General features: G+C 44.6%; 1 protein-coding gene across 4 annotated transcripts in view; it reads left to right on the forward strand.

Annotated features, from left to right (window-relative positions):
- The window catches only part of LOC106586418 (semaphorin-5B), a 196,164-nt gene that overhangs the window by 111,350 nt on the left and 67,379 nt on the right, over nt 1–17,435 (forward strand). For all 4 annotated transcript variants that reach the window (XM_045707609.1, XM_045707610.1, XM_045707612.1 and 1 more), the window contains exons 6-8: nt 15,683–15,745; nt 16,646–16,744; nt 17,162–17,375. In XM_045707609.1, the coding sequence (XP_045563565.1) occupies nt 15,683–15,745; nt 16,646–16,744; nt 17,162–17,375 (376 nt within the window). The remainder of the gene's footprint in view (nt 1–15,682; nt 15,746–16,645; nt 16,745–17,161; nt 17,376–17,435) is intronic.

The raw sequence follows: 17,435 nt of genomic DNA on the forward strand, positions 1-17,435 counted from the left end.
TTTTTCCCCCTCCCTCTCTCTGTGATGCTATTAGAGTCACCCTGTGTGTTGCCTAGAGGACTATAGGGCCCAGTACCCTGCCCTGAACTTAGTCACTGTTATTAGCAGGCTACCTCCCAGTACTCTACCCTGCACCTTAGAGACTGCTACCCTATACAGAGTCATTGAACACTGGTCACTTTAATGTTAACATACTGTTTTACCCACTTCATATTTATATTCTATATTGTAGTCAAGGCTCATCCTATATAAATACTGCTGTTAACAGCGTTTCTATTCGTATACTGTCCATACTGTCTATACACACATTATATATGTACAATTCAATACGATGGTGCTGGAGAAGAAAGCAGACGTTTTACATGCCCCCCAACCGATTGTGTTTTTTGGTTTGTTTATTTGCATTGTTCGTAACTTATCTTTTTACTTATTTTGTACATAATGTTGCTGCTACAATCTCTTATGACCGAAAATAACTTCTGGACATCAGGACTGCGATTACTCACCATGAATCGGCAGAATCCTTTTTTTCTTTTAACGAGGCCGACGCTAATGATATACTGCTTTCTCGGGAACAGGCCCAGATCCCCGTAATTTGCGTGAAGAGGAGGCGGAGAAAAAGGGGCCAGAGGGTGGGCTGCCTTCTGAGAATTTGTAGGTGATCAAATAAACCCCCACTTCCTTCCATTCTGCGAGCAAACGTGCAATCTCTGGAGAATAAAATAGACGACCTACGTGGAAGACCAAAGGGACATTCAAAACTGTAATACCTTATGCTTCACGGAGACGTGGCTGAACGACGACACTGTCAACATACAAGCTGGCTGGTTATACACTGCACCGGCAGGATAGAACAGCAGCGTCTGGTAAGACAAGGAGCGGCGGACTATGTATTTTTGTAAATAACAGCTGGTGCACGATATCTAAGGAAGTCTCGAGCTGTTGCTCACCTGAGGTAGAGTATCTCATGATAAACTGTAGACCACACTACCTACATAGAGTTTTGATCTGTATTTTTCGTAGCTGTTTACATACCACCACAGTCAGAGGCTGGCACTAAGATAGCATTGAATGAGCTGTATTCCGCCATAAGCAAACAAGAAAACGCTCACCCAGAGGCGGTGCTCCTAGTAGCCGGGGACTTTAATGCAGGGAAACTTAAATCTGTCTTACAAAATTTCTATCAACATGTTAAATGTGCCACCAGAGGAAAAAAAAATTCTGGACCACCTTTACTCCACACACAGAGACACATACAAAGCTCTTCCTCGCCCTCCATTTGGCAAATCTGACCATAGTTCTATCCTCCTGATTCCTGCTTACAAGCAGAAATGTAAGCAGGAAGCACCAGTGACTAGATCAATAAAAAAGTGGTCAGATTAAGCAGATGCTAAACTACAGGATGGTTTTGCTAGCACAGACTGGAATATGTTCCGGGATTCCTCCGATGGCATTGAGGAGGACACCACATCAGTCATTGGCTTCATCAATAAGTGCATCGACGACGTCGTCCCCACAGTGACTGTACGTGTATATACCCCAACCAGAAGCCATTGATTACCGGCAACATCCGCACTGAGCTAAAGGCTAGAGCCTCCGCTTTCAAGGAGCGGGACTCTAACCCGGAAGCTTATAAGAAATCCCGCTATGCCCTCCGACAAACCATCAAACAGGCATAGCATCAATACAGGACTAAGATCGAATCGTACTACATTGGCTCTGAAGCTCGTCGGATGTGGCAGGCACTTGCAAACCATTACAGACTACAAAGGGAAGCACAGCCGATAGCTGCTCAGTGACACGAGCCTACCAGACGAGCTAAACTAGTTCTATGATCAATTCGAGGCAAATAACACTGAAACATGCATGAGAGCACCAGCTGTTCTGAAGAATTGTGTGATCACGCTCTCTGCAGCCGATATGAGTAAGACCTTTAAACAGATAAACATTCACAAGGCTGCAGGGCCAGACGGATTACAAGGACATGTACTCCGAGCATGCACTGACCAACTGGCAAGTGTCTTCACTGACATTTTCAACCTCTCCCTGTCCGAGTCTATGATAGCAACATGTTTGAAGCAGACCACCATAGTCCCTGTGCTCAAGAACACGAAGGTAACCTGCTTAAATGACTACCGACCCGTAGTACTCACGTCTGTAGCCATGAAATGCTTTGAAAGGCTGGTCATGGCTCACATCAACACCATTATCCCAGAAACCCTCAACCCATTTTAATTTGCATACCGCAGCAACAGATGCACAGATGATGCAATCTCTATTGCACTCCACCGCCCTTTCACATCCGAACAAAAGGAACACCTATGTGAGAATGCTATTCATTGACTACAGATCAGCATTCAACACCATAGTGCCTTCAAAGCGCATCACTAAGCTAAGGACCCTGGGACTAAACACCTACCTCTGCAACTGGATCCTGGATTTCCTGACGGGCCGCCCCAGGTGGTAAGGGTAGGTAACAACACATCCGCCACGCTGATCCTCAACACAGGGGCCCCTCAGGGGTGCGTGCTCAGTCCCCTCCCGTACTCCCTGTTCACGCATGACTGCCCTGCCAGGCACGACTGCAGTGGTAGGCCTGATCACCGACAACAATGAGACAGCCTATATGGAGGAGGTCAGAGACCTGACCGTGTGGTGCAAGGACAACAATCTCTCCCTCAACGTGATCAAGACAAAGGAGATGATTGTGAACTATAGGAAAAGAAGGACCGAGCACGTCCCCATTCTCATCGACGGGGCTGTAGTGGAGCAGGTTGAGAGCTTCAAGTTCCTTGGCGTCCACATCACAACAAACTAACATGGTCCAAGCACACCAAGACAGTCGTGAAGAGGGCATGACAAAACCTATTCCCCCTCAGGAGACTGAAAACATTTGGCATGGGTCCTCAGATCCTCAAGAGGTTTTACAGCTGCACCATCGAGAGCTTCCTAACATATCGCATTACTGCCTGGTATGGCAACTGCTCGGCCTCTGACCGCAAGGCACTACAGAGGTTAGAGGGTATGGCCCAGTACATCACCCAGGACCTCTATACCAGGCAGTGTCAGAGGAAGGCCCTAAAAATTGTCAAAGACTCCAGCCACCCTAGTCATAGACTTTTCTCTCTGCTACCAAACGGCAAGCGGTACTGGAGCGCCAAGTCCAGGTCCAAGAGGCTTCCAAACATCTTCTACCCCCAAGACATAAGACTTCCAAACATCTAACCAAATGGCTACCCAGACTATACATTGCCCCCCCCCCCCCTTCTACGCTGCTGCTACTCTCTGTTATTATCTATGTATAGTCACTTTAATAACTCTACCTACATGTACATATTACCTCGACATCAGTGCCCCCGCACATTGACTCTGTACCGGTACCCCTTGTATATAGCCCTGCTATTGTGGCTCAGTTGGTAGAGCATGGTGTTTGCAACGCCAGGTTTGTGGGTTCGATTCCCACGGGGGACCATTACGGAGGGAAAAAAAATGTATGAAATGTATGCATTCACTACTGTAAGTTGCTCTGGATAAGAGCGTCTGCTAAATGACTAAAATGTGAAATGTACAGCTGCTCTTTAATTATTTATTCTTCTCTTACTTTTTTTTCTTTTTAGGTATTTTCTCAATCTACATTGTTGGTTAAGGGCTTGTAAATAAGCATTTCACTGTAAGGTCTACATCTGTTGTATTCGACGCATGTGACAAATACAATTTAATTTAATTGTATGTTTTTTGCATCTGCATTTGAAGAAACTTTCAAAGTTCTTGAAATTTTCCGCATTGACTGACCTTCATGTCTTAAATTAATGATGGACTGTCATTTCTCATTGCTTATTTGAGCTGTTCTTGTCATAATAGGAACTTGGTATTTTACCAAATAGGGCTATCTTCTGTATACCACCCCTACCTTGTCACAACACAGCTCATTGACTCCAACGCATTAAGGAAAGAAATTCCACAAATTAACTTTTAACAAGGCACACCTGTTAATTGAAATGCATTCCAGGTGACTACCTCATGAAGCTGGTTGAGAGAATGCCAAGAGTGTGCAAAGAATGTCAAGGCAAAGTGTTATTATGTGTTATTTCATAGTTTTGATGTCTTCACTATTATTCTACAATGTAGAAAATAGTAAAAATAAAGAAACTCAGGAATGGGTAGGTGTGTCCAAACTTTTCACTGGTACTGTATATATACACTACCAACTGAACAAGAAGACAAGTACATTAGTGTCTAGTTTGAGAAACAGACACCTCAAGTACTCAACTGGCAGCTTCATTAAATAGTCCCCGCAAAACACCAGTCTCAACGTCAACAGTGAAGAAGCAGGATGCTGGCCTTCTAGGCAGAGTTCCTGTGTCAGTGTTCTTTTGCCCATCTTAATCTTTTCTTTTTATTGGCCAGTCTGAGGTATGGCTTTTTCTTTGCAACTCTGCCTAGGAGCCAGCATCCTGCAGTCGCCTCTTCCCTGTTGACGTTGAGACTGGTGTTTTGCGGGTACTATTTAATGAAGCTGCCAATTGAGGACTTGTGAGGCGTCTGTTTCTCTAAATAGAAAGTCCAAACGGTACAAGACGATAGGCAGGCTCGAGGTCAGGACCAGGCAGAGTGGTCAGGTCGGCTGGCTCAGAGTCAGGACAAGTAAGGGTCAAAACCAGGAGGATGAGAAAAGAGAGACTGGGAAAAGCAGGAGCTGAGATACAAAAAACGCTGGTTGACTTGACAAACAAGACGAACTGGCACAGAGAGACAGGAAACACAGGGATAAATACACCGGGGATAATAAGCGACACCTGGAGGGGGTGGAGACAAGCACAAGGACAGGTGAAACAGATCACGGCGTGACAGTAGTACACAGCGTTGTACGAGATCTTCAGTTTCTTGGCAATTTCTCTTCATTTCTCAGAACAAGAATAGACTGACAAGTTTCAGAAGAGAGTTCTTTGTTTCTAGCCATTTTGAGCCTGTTATTGAACCCACAAATGCTGATGCTCCAGATACTCAACTAGTCTAAAGGCCAGTTTTATTGCTTCTTTAATCAGAACAACAGTTTTCATCTGTGCTAACATAATTGCAAAAGGGTTTTCTAATGATCAATCAGCCTTTTGAAATTATTAACTTGGATTAGCTAACACAACGTGCCATTGGAACACAGGAGTGATGGTAGCTGATAATGGGCCTCTGTACGCCTATGTCGATATTCCATAAAAAAGTCAGCTGTTTCCAGCTACAATAGTCATTTACAACATTAACAATGTCTACACTGTATTTCTGATCAATTTGATGTTATTTTAATGGACAAATTTTTTTGCTTTTATTTCAAAAACAAGATCATTTCTAAGTGACCACAAACTTTTGAACGGTAGTGTATGTATATTTTGTTTTATATTCGGGACTCTGACATTACTCGTTCTGATATTTCTTAATTTGTTTGTTTTCCTTTTTTTTCTCGATTTTTGTCTATGGTTAGGTATTACTGCACTTTTGGAGCTAGAGATATAAGTATTTGGCTGAACCTGCGATAACATCTGCAAAATATGTGTATACGACCAATAAAAGTTGATTTGATTTTATAATGGAGAGAGAGAGACAGTGACAGAGCTCACCTTTCCATGCCAAACACGAAGCACCTGGCAGGCGAGATCAGTAGGAAAGAGGGGGGAGGACAGACCTAGCTCTTCCCTGTGCTGTGCTCGTGGGGGGGGTCCTGATGCTTCCGTGGCTTTGAGGGCATGCCCAGGCCATTTTAACAGACACCTGTGAGAACACCTGTCATTGCCATTAGTGGGCAGGCAAGCATGGAGGGGAGAGAGGGAGGGAGAGAGGGAAAGTGAGAAAGAGGAACAGAGGGAGGGGAGAGAGATGGGAGGAGAGGTAGGGGGAGAGGAAAGAGCGAGAGGGAGATAAAGAAGAAGAGAGGGAAGTCTTTCTTTCACCACTGTCCAACTAAGCATTCCCCATCTGGCTTTCTGGCCAGCCCAACACACACCTAACCCAGCATGACACCTAACCTGCACAGGACACATCCATGGAATGCCTTCAAAAGATCTGAATGGATTTTATAGCCCACCTCTTGTCTTTATGGAGGAGTAGCTACTTCTGCCAAACTGCAGAAATCGAAAGAATTTTCCCTGATACCGATAGAATGCGCCCACACACACACACACACTTGGAGCTCTCAGCTCTGTGTGTATAGGAGTCTGAGCTGGTAGGTGTTGTGGAGGGTGTATATAAATGAATGATCTCCTTTGTCATCTAAACAAACACATACACACACACATGCACGCACACACATAGGAGGTGGACCATCCGATGGGATCACTGTGTCCTTCTCAGGTAAAAAACAAAGACACTGAACATCTGAGACTATCGTCAGTGCTCTTCTTCCTGGAAAGTATCTCACCCCCCCGCTTCTCTCTTTCTGTGTTTCTCTCTCTCCATCTCGCCCCCCTCTCTCTGTGTTTCTCTCATCCTCTCTCTGTAGGGGAGAGTGAATGAGGGATGTGAATGTGGTGAGGGGAATGTGATTTTCTGATTGAGTCCCACCCACACGCTCTGTCCTCTTGGCCCCTGCTGAAAGTATGTTTCTGTGATGTAGACTGCCTGCTCCACCAGTGGGCCTGCTCACAGGAACAATAAAACAGCAGAAAGCGGGAGGGAGAGAGAGCGACAGAGAGAGAGACTGTTTCCTTCATCTGCGTTCCTCTTTTAGTGTTTGTTTCCCTTTGGAGCATGTCATTCAGATAGGCCAGATGTCTCTGTGTAGGTACTACAGGCAGGTACAGTATTTAGAGTTTTTGTCTTTTAGAGTTTTTGTCTTTTGATCTGGAGAGTCTGGTCTGTGCTTCCTTCGCTTCACGTTGAGGTGATGGTCTGGTCAGTTTGCTTATTTGTACCAAGAATACCACATTTTCTGCCTTGTCTTCTCACTGCTTGTAGCTCAAAGCCCACTCACTCACACATTCCTTCATGCAGTGGTGGAAAAAGTACTCAATTCTCCTACTTGAGTAAAAGTAAAGATACCTTAATAGAAAAGTGAAAGTCACCCAGTAAAATACTACTTGAGTAAATGTCAAAGTATTTGGTTTTAAATATACTTAAGTATCAAAAGTAAATGAAGTAATTTAAAATTACTTATATTGTAGTGAAGTTGTCAAAATATAAATAGTAAAGTACAGATACCCCAAAAAACTACTTAAGTAGTACTTTAAAGTATTTTTACTTAAGTACTTTACACCATTGCCTTCACGTTACATAGGGCATGACAGTGGCTGTATAATGTCGTCTTCATACAACCACATGTCAGTATAGTGTGCTAAGTGGGAGTTACAGAGCATGCAATATCTTCTGGCTTGACTTGACCCTATAGCCTACTGGTGTAGGAGAAGTCAGGGATGGGAACGTCATTCCACTGACATGGATGGAGAGAGGGGTTTGTGAGTCTAGGTGGGAGATAGGAGAAGAGGTGAGGAGATTAGGAGTTTGTGAATGTAGGTTGAAAATGAAGGGAGATGGGAGGGATGAAGGGTTTGTGAATGAAGGTTGGATGTTGGAGATAGAGTGAGAAGGGGAAAAGGAGAGGTGAGAAGGTGTGTTTAGGCCAGCTGAGCTTCCTTGTGAGAGGTAATAGTTGAGCTCTGCAGGGTTGGAATGTAAACAGCCTGGGCCTGCAGGAGCATACAGTCTGAAGGGAGATACAGCCCTCTACAGCCAGCAGAACCAACCACACAATCCGTCTCTATCACCATCCCTTTTTATTCATCTTTACCTCTATAACTTATTCCACATCTCTCTCTCTTTCTAGAACTAAACTCTCCCTCTCCCCTACCCTCCCCTCTTTCTCTCCCCCTCTCCCCTCCCCTCTCTCTCTCTCTGTTTTTTCTCTCTAGAACTAACTATCGATCTTTGTATCTCTCTACTCGCTCTCTATATCTCTCTCCAACCAAACTTCTTTGAAACTGATAGAACTTACTTCAACCCATCAGGGTACCTTAACCTAGCCCTGCCATGCCGCTAATAGCACAGCCTTGGGGACGTCAATTTGTTTTCCAAGTCAAACTCCAGGCCAACTAAGACGTACTGTTTTCTCAGCCTCACTCTTCAGCCAGCTTGTCCTCTCAATCGTCCGCCGAGTGTCTTTTTGGGTCAAGAGTCACTCTGTCCCACGTGACTGGAATGAAAATTCCAGTGGGATATTTTTCCAAACATGGAGGGGAAGGTAGTTATTTTATTCTACTCTCCCTCACCATTTTTGTTTTAGACAACTGTGGTTTTGTGTTCTCTCGTTCAGTTTAATCTGATCTCTTGAATGTTCCTCAAGGAGAATTTGTTTGCATTATAAAAAGTAATAACAAATATTGAATTGGAGAGTCAGGTATCTACATTTATATTTACACATGTGGATGGCAACTGAGATGATCTAGTCTGAGGTGCATACCTCAGAGATGTTGTTCACCCACCTGAACCATTCTCTCAGATGATGATGATGATGATAGATAGAGAGAGAGAGAGAGAGAGAGAGAGAGAGAGAGAGAGAGAGAGAGAGAGAGAGAGAGAGAGAGAGAGAGAGAGAGAGAGAGAGAGAGAGAGAGAGAGAGAGAGAGAGAGAGAGAGAGAGAGAGAGAGAGAGAGAGAGAGAGAGAGAGAGAGAGAGAGAGAGACTGTTGAAGTCTTCAGAGCGGTAAATAAAGTGTTTAGTTCAACTTGTATTTCTGTCTCTTTAAGCTCCAAAAGACACACATTTAATCTGACCCGGTGGCTCTCATGTTGAACTGCATTCTTCCGTTCAGCATGGCATAGCAGCTGCCATTTCTGATGATTGTTTTCCTCCTCCGTAAATGTAAGGAAGGTATTGCAGGGAGTGTTTTTGTGATTATCTCTTTCCTTTTGAAAATACAGGGTAGTGTGCCCATTCTCTCTCCAAAATGCCCCAATTTCAATAACCATTATCCCAAATATCAGGCAGACGTTTTGTTTGGGAGAAGCGAGAAAGAAATCCATTCAGGTCAATTTCTCTCTATTGTTGTCCTTATTTTCCACAAGATACTTTTCAGTTTCTACAGATAATGTTTTAGAGCATCTTGAGAAACGGGTAACCTTGTGCACTGCTGAGACCCAGATCTGTCTTCAGACCAGTCATTAACAAGGTCCTGTTTAGAGAAGCTAGAGAGGACTTTCAATTTGCTGGACCCAGACCAGTTTGGCCCCAATTGGCCAACGGTATGTCCCATGGCTCTTCCCAAACACCAGGGCTCTTTCTCAATTCATCTTTCCACAATTCCTCACTTCCTCTTTCCTAACCTTCCCAACTGTATTGAAGGTGAAGGTCCCTTCCCACAGACCTTCTCCTACAATGCCTTTTGGGAAGAGGTGATGCAAGAAGATGTGTGGAATTGAGGAAAGATTAATTGAGAAAGAGCTCTGGCCTTATAGAATCCGATGTGACTGACTGAGTCATAAGGAAGCTGAAAGCTGTTGTCGGTCATTGGGGGAAAGCCTTGTTTGACTTGCTGGTATTGTTCTGTCCCAGGATGCATTGTTTTAGGCTGTGAGGACCAAGGTCAGGGGAGTAGAGGTGACCTCTGAACTATATCTTCCCCAAACAACAGGATGTTTTCTCTTCAAACTCCCTGATCAACAGAGGTTTGTGGGAAACTCTATAGACTCGAGAAGGAAAATAAATAATTTTCTCTTGTTTAGATTTACTTACTTATGTAAACTTCTTGAAGTAGTTTGTTGAAGGACGGAGAAGAACAAAATGACATCTGGTTGTTTGAAACATCTTGACATGAAGATGCAAAGACTCTGAAAGGTATCAAATCAAAATAAAATAAATGTCACATGCGCCGAATACAACAACTGTAGACTTTACCGTGAAACGCTTACTTATGAGCCCTTTCCCAACAATACAGTTAAAAAGTAAGAACATTAGCAAATAGATTAAAACAATATATTAACACAATGAAATAAAAATAACTTGGCTATATACAAGGAGTACAGAGTCAGTGTACTGGGGTGCGAGGTTGTTGGGGTTATTGATTGAGGTAATATGTACATGGAGGTTTGGGTAGGTGATTGGTTGAAGTACTATGTACATGTAGGTAGGTATCCGGTCTTTCACAGGCACAAATATGAATTGCGTTGGTGTAAGTCTTGCCCATAGCCAGACGGTGTATTTTGGGGTTAAAGTCTTCACTTTCTGGTGTCCTCATCAACAATGCCCCTCACAAACAACTGTAAATTATGACAGTGGATAGGGGCAGTCTGGTATTATAAAGAGAGTAGAGGGTGAAAATATGGCTGACGCATTATGTGTGTGTGTGTGTGTGTGTGTGTCTTGAGCTTCCCTTATTAGATGTTCACACCCTGCAATTGTCCTCACAAGCACCCAGCTCCAGCCCCAGCTCCATGACCCGGAGTTTGATGAGTCACGCCTGATATCATTCACCCAGACTCATGATCACATTTTCCTGCTGCAATTTCAAAAGAGATTGAATAATTGATGTGGTCTTTGTCAGAATGGGAAGATAATCTGTGGCCTACAATGCCAGATAGGGACAAGTCATCTGCTAATGTCTCACAGCAGGGCCGTGCGTGTGTGTGTGTGTGTGTGAGAGTGCGTGTGTGAGAGTGCGTGCTTTTGCGAGTGTATGTGTGTGTCAGCGTGTGTGCTGAGGGATGATCCAAGATGGTGCAGCTAATCAAGGAGACGGCCCAGCCGGCCTGTTTCTGCCTCATCTCTCCTCTGATGTAGAGTAATGGCCTGTAGGAGGCTGTAGGAGGCACCACTGGGGCAGAGAGGAGCTATCGTGCACCACACTCACAGATTGAAGTCATCATTCACCCACTCTTACTGGATAGGATACTGCCCCTAGCCCCCTTCACAAGGGTGCTGAGGGAGCTGGGAGTTGCTACAGATGTACATGAGTGGTGACAGAATGGTGTTCTCAGATGGTTTACTGTCCCCTCTATCTCTTTCTCCATTTCTCTCTCTCTGCATCGCTCTCTCACTCCCTCTCTCTCTCTTTCCTGTGTACATATTGGGTCAGAACAGCTGTGGCACTTCAAAGATTGTCTACTTTACGGACAAACACACGAGCACACACACTCAGGGAGGAGGAGAGGGCCCAGTAGAGGGCTGGAGTGCACAGCACAGGGAGGAGGTGGGCAGCAGAGGAGGGCTGGAGGAGTGCACGGGGGAGGGGAGCATATCTGCGCCCTCTTGTGTAGGGATCAGTGTTCATGGACAATGAGGCAGAGCCATTGAGAGTCCTGTCACATCCGTCAGTAGGGCAGGGGGGAGAGGGCGGGACTGGTGAGTGGACAGGGGACAGGGTGAATGAAGAGGGGAGAAGGGGAAGGAGAGGAGTGGAGGGAGTATGGGATGGAGGAAATGGAGGGGAGGGGGTCGGTTGGAGCCTGAATAGGGTACTCTGTAAGAGGACGAAGCAGAACGGGATGCTGGCCCATTGAAGTGAGGGGACATTGGAGCAGAGCAGAGTACAGCTAGCAGGCTATAACATGCTAGCAGGCTATAACATGCTGTACAGAGCTGGATGATCTCTGCCTCCTCTCCACACTTTCATCCCAGATCAGTATGCAAATAATGTTCCCTACTCTTCACGTCAAAGGAGGAAGAGGTTCGACAGAGATTTTGAGGTTGAGTCAAGGATATAGGGAGGGAAATAGATTTAACAGTACATAGATTCAACAGCAAATATATTCTCAGTCCACTAAATACATTTGTAGAGTCTATATTGGTACGAAGGTACGTGTACAAGGTAAGTCCACAAGAGTCAATGTACATACAGTTCACTGCATGGTCCCAAGCTATCAGTGGTTGTGATCGTAGTACTAAATACTGTACTCGTAGCCTACTAAAACCAAGCAAACCAACTGAAATGTTCTGTTGTGGCAAAATGGTTCTGTTACAGTCTAATGCTATGTAAATGCTTGAGTTGAAAAGTACTATATATATATATATATGTGTGTGTATGCATGTATGTATGTGTGTATGTATGTGTGTATATATATACACACTGTATCAACTGGTATTTTCCATAGCTGTCCACTATCCTCTTCACACACCGCACAAAGGCGTGATTTGCTGCTCCCTCCTTATCGCTTTGGGCACTAGAGGCCCAGCTCAAGGCCAAATTCTTCTTCATACTGAATAGGCTTTAAAAAACAAATCACTTCCTTCTCTTAGACATGTAGGCTAGGAGAGGCAAGCAGCTCGTTGTGTAAAATAAGTGTATAATGACTGTGTGACTCTGTAACTTTTGAGTTCCTCTCCTGTTTATCCCGAGAGTGATCTCCCTTGCAATTGCTTGAATAAACTCTTACTGCTGATAAAGAAGTGCTGCCTGATTCCTGGAGTAAGTTTTTGTCAACACTCCTCTACAGACACATTTATTCCTCATATTTACAAACCATAATTAATAGTCAACATGATTGTTGTCATATGTCACTGAACGACAGAGTCTTATCTACAGAGTGCCATCCATGTTTAAGGAAGAGCCATTTCCCATCTCTTTAACTGTCTGGCTCACTGTTAGCGGTTTGTTTCATTAGCATTTATTACTTCCTCTGTAAAAATAGAATTAATTTCCCTCCCAAACATAATTTCTCGGCTGTAAAAGTGATGAATCCTCCATCCACTCACTAATTGTACTTTCAGCTATTTTATTTGCCCATGAAAAATCCATGATTTTTTTTTTTGTATTCGGGTTGCCGAGGGCAGAATACTTATTGCCTTCAAAAGTGGCAAAGTGGCAAAGTTGGAGAAATGAGGTGTCACACTTGGGTTTGAGGGTAAGTAGACAGTGTTGTTGGAGGCACATTGTTGTTGGCCCTACTAATAGAGGAGATGCATCCGAGAGTGCTGCCGCAATTTATCAGCAAATCAGTCCAGGTCTGGAATAATTGACTTCATTTAGACTTCATTTAACTTCATTTCGTTTTTTAGTAATGGCCATTTTCTATTCCTCAAACCAATGTGTTATAGTCCTCTTCAAACTGGCATGTCGAGTGAATGACTTGTTGAAATGATGTTTCTTCTCTTAGTCTTACTTTAAAATGTCAGTAGCTCAATTTAACAAAAAAATCATCCAAAATGTAATGTCAAACTCATATAACAGGATTAGGAAACTGGTGTAGAATACTTTGTATTGGACATGAACAGTGATATTGACATGTCCTCCACCTCTCCTCATCACTATGTCATATATCATTATTTCTAAATGAACACTTGTAGTTGGAACTGTAACACAGGTTCAAGCCTCTACACTGTGACATCATTCCACCACTGCCTTGAGGCCCTATGGGCCCGCTCACAGACAGACATACAGTCCAAACCGCTCCATCCAGCCCAGCCCGGGCAGGCAGGAATTGTACAACCGTCACCCCACTCAGAGTGCCTGTCACAGCTGGGGGGTAGAGCGATGGTGGTATTGGTATTCGGAGTGCATGGGCCCTGTGGTATTCAGAGTAGGACTGGCTTTGACCTGGCTTTGTTCCATACCGGGGTGAAGAGAGGGAGTGGCGGTAGGGGCGAGGGGTCAGGGGTTAAGCCGATGGGATCCTCGGTTTGGGGCCTCGCTGAGAAAAGATGGTAATGACCTGAACGATGATTCACCACATAGGCATCCATCACACACCAACCTCCCATTGAGACAAACAGAGCTACGGCAGTGGAAGGAGGGGTGTGAATGTGTGAGTGTTTTGAATCACGTCATCTCAGCACTGCTAGCGCGGGGGTTTGCGTGATGGTATTTGAAGAGCTTGTTGACTGTCATGGTGGTAGAGTAACGCCTTCATATGAGGGTAATAAAAAGCTTCTGTTTTTCTTTTTCCATTTGAGGCCCAAGCTCTTATCGGTTGTGAGTTTAAACTGTTCTAGTTGTCTAATTTCATCACAGTGTGTCAGTATGGCTGGCTGGCCTACATGACAGACTGCAGCTTTCTTTCTCTCAGCTCATTTCTCTCTCTCCCTCTCTCTCTTTCATTCTCTCTGTCTTTCTTTTTTTTCTCTCTCATTTTTCACTCTCCATCTCGCTCTCTCTATCTCTTTCACTTGTTCTCTTTTTCTCCCCCACCCATTTTCTTTCTGTATCTTTCTCCCCCTCCCACCTCTCTCTCGCGCTCTCTCTCTCTCTCTCTCTCCGTTCTCTCCCTCCCTCTGTTCAGTGCAGTATGAGCAAGGTTAATTAAAGAGTCTCTCAGAACAGAGCGATAACACCCAGCCTCATCTCAGGGACAGCAGACACATCATCTGCATCCCAAATGGCAACCTATTCCCTACATAGTGCAGTACTTTTGACCAGGGTCCATTGGGCTCTGTTCAAAAGTAGTGCAATACGTAGTGAATAGTTAGCATTTGTGACACAGACATAGCTAGCTTACTCCTCTCTCTCAACGAGCTAAATATCGATTTATTTCACTAATCAATTTGTCTCTTTCTTTCTTACCCTCTTTCCTTTTCTTTCTGATGCTTTTGGACACTTTAATCTGTGTCCAGATTCCAGTCTTGGTATCTGTTTTCATACCACGATGTGGTCTCTGTAGTATCCCCTAGCCCTGTTGTGCATGACAATGTTCCACTGTGTGAAGAATAAGCCAAAATGTCGGTCGATGTGGTTGTGTTGTGTGCTATGGATGATCCGTCTTAAAGTCAATACTCGATAAGGACCCAAATGGCAGACTTTTTCTCCAGTGCGCAGAGAGGACCCCATTCGCTGTAAGAGATTAGAGGAGAGGAGGAGAGGGGATAAGAATGGTAGGGGAGAGGAGGAGAGAGAGGAGGGAGGCAAGTGACACAGTGGGGGTATAAGCTGGCCCTAGTCCGTGCCAACTCCAGCCTCTCTCTCTCCCAGCACTAGGGTTAGGCCAGCAGCACCCCAGCTATTTTTAGTGAGACTGAGAGACCTAGACACAGTAACAAACATGAGGGAGAGAGAGCCATCTCTCAGGCTCCCATACAAAATGCCAATGCTGCTCTGATAGCCAAGTGTGTGTGTCTGTGCGTGTGTGTGTGCCCCAGCACTGAGCAGAAAGACCAGTCTCCTGGTGCAGCATTCGTAATTAAACCCAAGACATGCGGTTCAAAAAAAGAAATGCAATTGGGCAGTGGAGAAAAAGCGTGTGGCGTGTGGTAGAGGATTGGAGGACGGTGTGTGTCTGCCTCGTGTGTGTGTATGTGTTTGTTTATGTGTGTCCCAGCACTGAGCTGGGGCTGGGGCATTCTTAATTAAACCCAAGGCATGCGGTTCTAAAGGAATGTAAGTGGTGTGTGTGTGTGTGTGTGTGTGTGTGTGTGTGTGTGTGTGTGTGTGTGTGTGTGTGTGTGTGTGTGTGTGTGTGTGTGGGGAGGATTGGAAGTTGAAACACATTTCCATCCTAATGACATCTAGGCTGCAAATTAGGACGTAGCCCTGGTCCTATCTGGTTACCTGACCTCATAATCCACTGGCTGGCCCACTCAGATCCATGTTGACGCAATTAACAAACATCAATAAGGTTCATGTCTTTTCATTGCATCTGTGTTGTTAGTAGCAATATTAAGCTCAACAGTTGCATCATTGTCAGGCAGCCAGCAGGCACTAGTAAGGAGGCCCCCTTGGCAACAGGTGAATGCTGCATCCAGTCACTCTTTTTGTGTGTGTTTATTTTGGTTTCCTAGGCAACAAAATGGGGCCCGGACGATGACACCAGGAGGTCCTGTCAGAGCAAAGGGAAGACGGAGGTAAACGATGACTTTAATGGTCCCCCCCCCATCCACACACACACACACACACACACACACACACACACACACACACACACACACACACACACACACACACACACACACACACACACACACACACACACACACACACACACACACACACACAGGATGCCTCCCTGAATAAGAGCTTTTACTTTAAAAGCTGGCAGTTGATTGGATGAGGAAGGGGCCCTTCTCCTCTCCTTCCAACGGCTGATAAACACTGTGATAATTTTGTTATTTCACTTTTTCTTTGTAAGAATTGAATGCCTTGTCATTTTTTTTCTCAAGAGGGGAAAAACCAAAAAGCAGTCACTTCTTTCTGAAACCTGTAGAACCTCGTCTGACCTCAAGTTCTAAAACAAAGTTACTTTAATTGCCAAAACAATATATTTAAGGAAAACTAAAAGTTTCATTACAATTTATTTCCCCCTCAATCGTCAGACAATGCTTCCCTCAATGTGTAAGACAAACCTGCAAGTAAGCAATTAGTTGCACTGTGTACTACATGTACTGCATATCATGTGTATATGACAAATAAACAAACTTGAATTCTTTCTAAGAATGAGATGTGATTAGACTAGGTTTAGATATGTTACATTTCATCTCACAGATGAAAGATTTACAGTCATATCATTAAAGTGAGTGGTGAGTAATGCTGGCTCGTATTCATTAGTGCATACTGTTACAAACGGTAACCAAATGTTTTGCAATGAAAACAAGTGGCTTTTTTTATAATCAGGTTTCTTATCAAGTACAGGTAGACCCACGCAGTTTCGGTCAATTTTCTTCCAATTGGTTTCTAGTGAATACAACCAAGGTACTATAGGTAATTCTCTAACCTATAACATCTCTGTACTCTACCACCCCCTGTAGGTGGAGTGTCAGAACTACATCCGCGTCCTGCTGGTCAATAAGACTGAGGTCATCACCTGTGGAACCAACGCCTTCCAGCCCCTCTGTATCACCCGGGAGGTAAGGGGGAAGGGATGGATGGAATGATATCTGTCAGGGTGGATGGGGTTCGAGGAAGAAGTAGAATGGAGTGAAAACCTACAGGGGGCTGGGTAGGGGTGATAGGCAAGGAATGATGAGAAGGTAAAGGAGGATGGTGGGAGGAAGGAGGAGTGGATGGAGGGAAGAGGGGGATAGAGTAATAACTGGCAGGGTGGGGGGTGAATGATGGAGGGGATAAGATAAAGACTTGAATATAAACATCAAACAGCCATATGGTCTGGGGGAGACTTTAGAGGTGGGGAAGACAGTAACAACACTATCATTTTCTTACTCTCTATCTCTTTCTCTATCTCTCTATCTCTTTCTCTATCACCCTATTTATCTCTCTCTTTCTCTCTCTTTTCTATCTCTATCTCTCTTTCCCTCCTCTCCCAGGTTGGGAATATGAGTAGTGTGTTGGATCGTGTGAACGGTGTGGCAAGGTGCCCCTACGACCCTCGCCATAACTCCACAGCGGTGGTGACGGAGAGTGGCGAGCTATACGCCGCCACGGTCATCGACTTCTCTGGTCGCGACCCTGTCATCTACCGGAGCCTGGGGGGCATGCCACCCCTCAGGACGGCCCAGTACAACTCCAAGTGGCTCAATGGTAACACACACACATACACACACAAACACACACCACACACACACTGCCCACCATGTGTTA

This window comes from Salmo salar, chromosome ssa25, assembly GCF_905237065.1.
Source record: "Salmo salar chromosome ssa25, Ssal_v3.1, whole genome shotgun sequence".
In the NCBI taxonomy this organism is placed as follows: domain Eukaryota; kingdom Metazoa; phylum Chordata; class Actinopteri; order Salmoniformes; family Salmonidae; genus Salmo; species Salmo salar.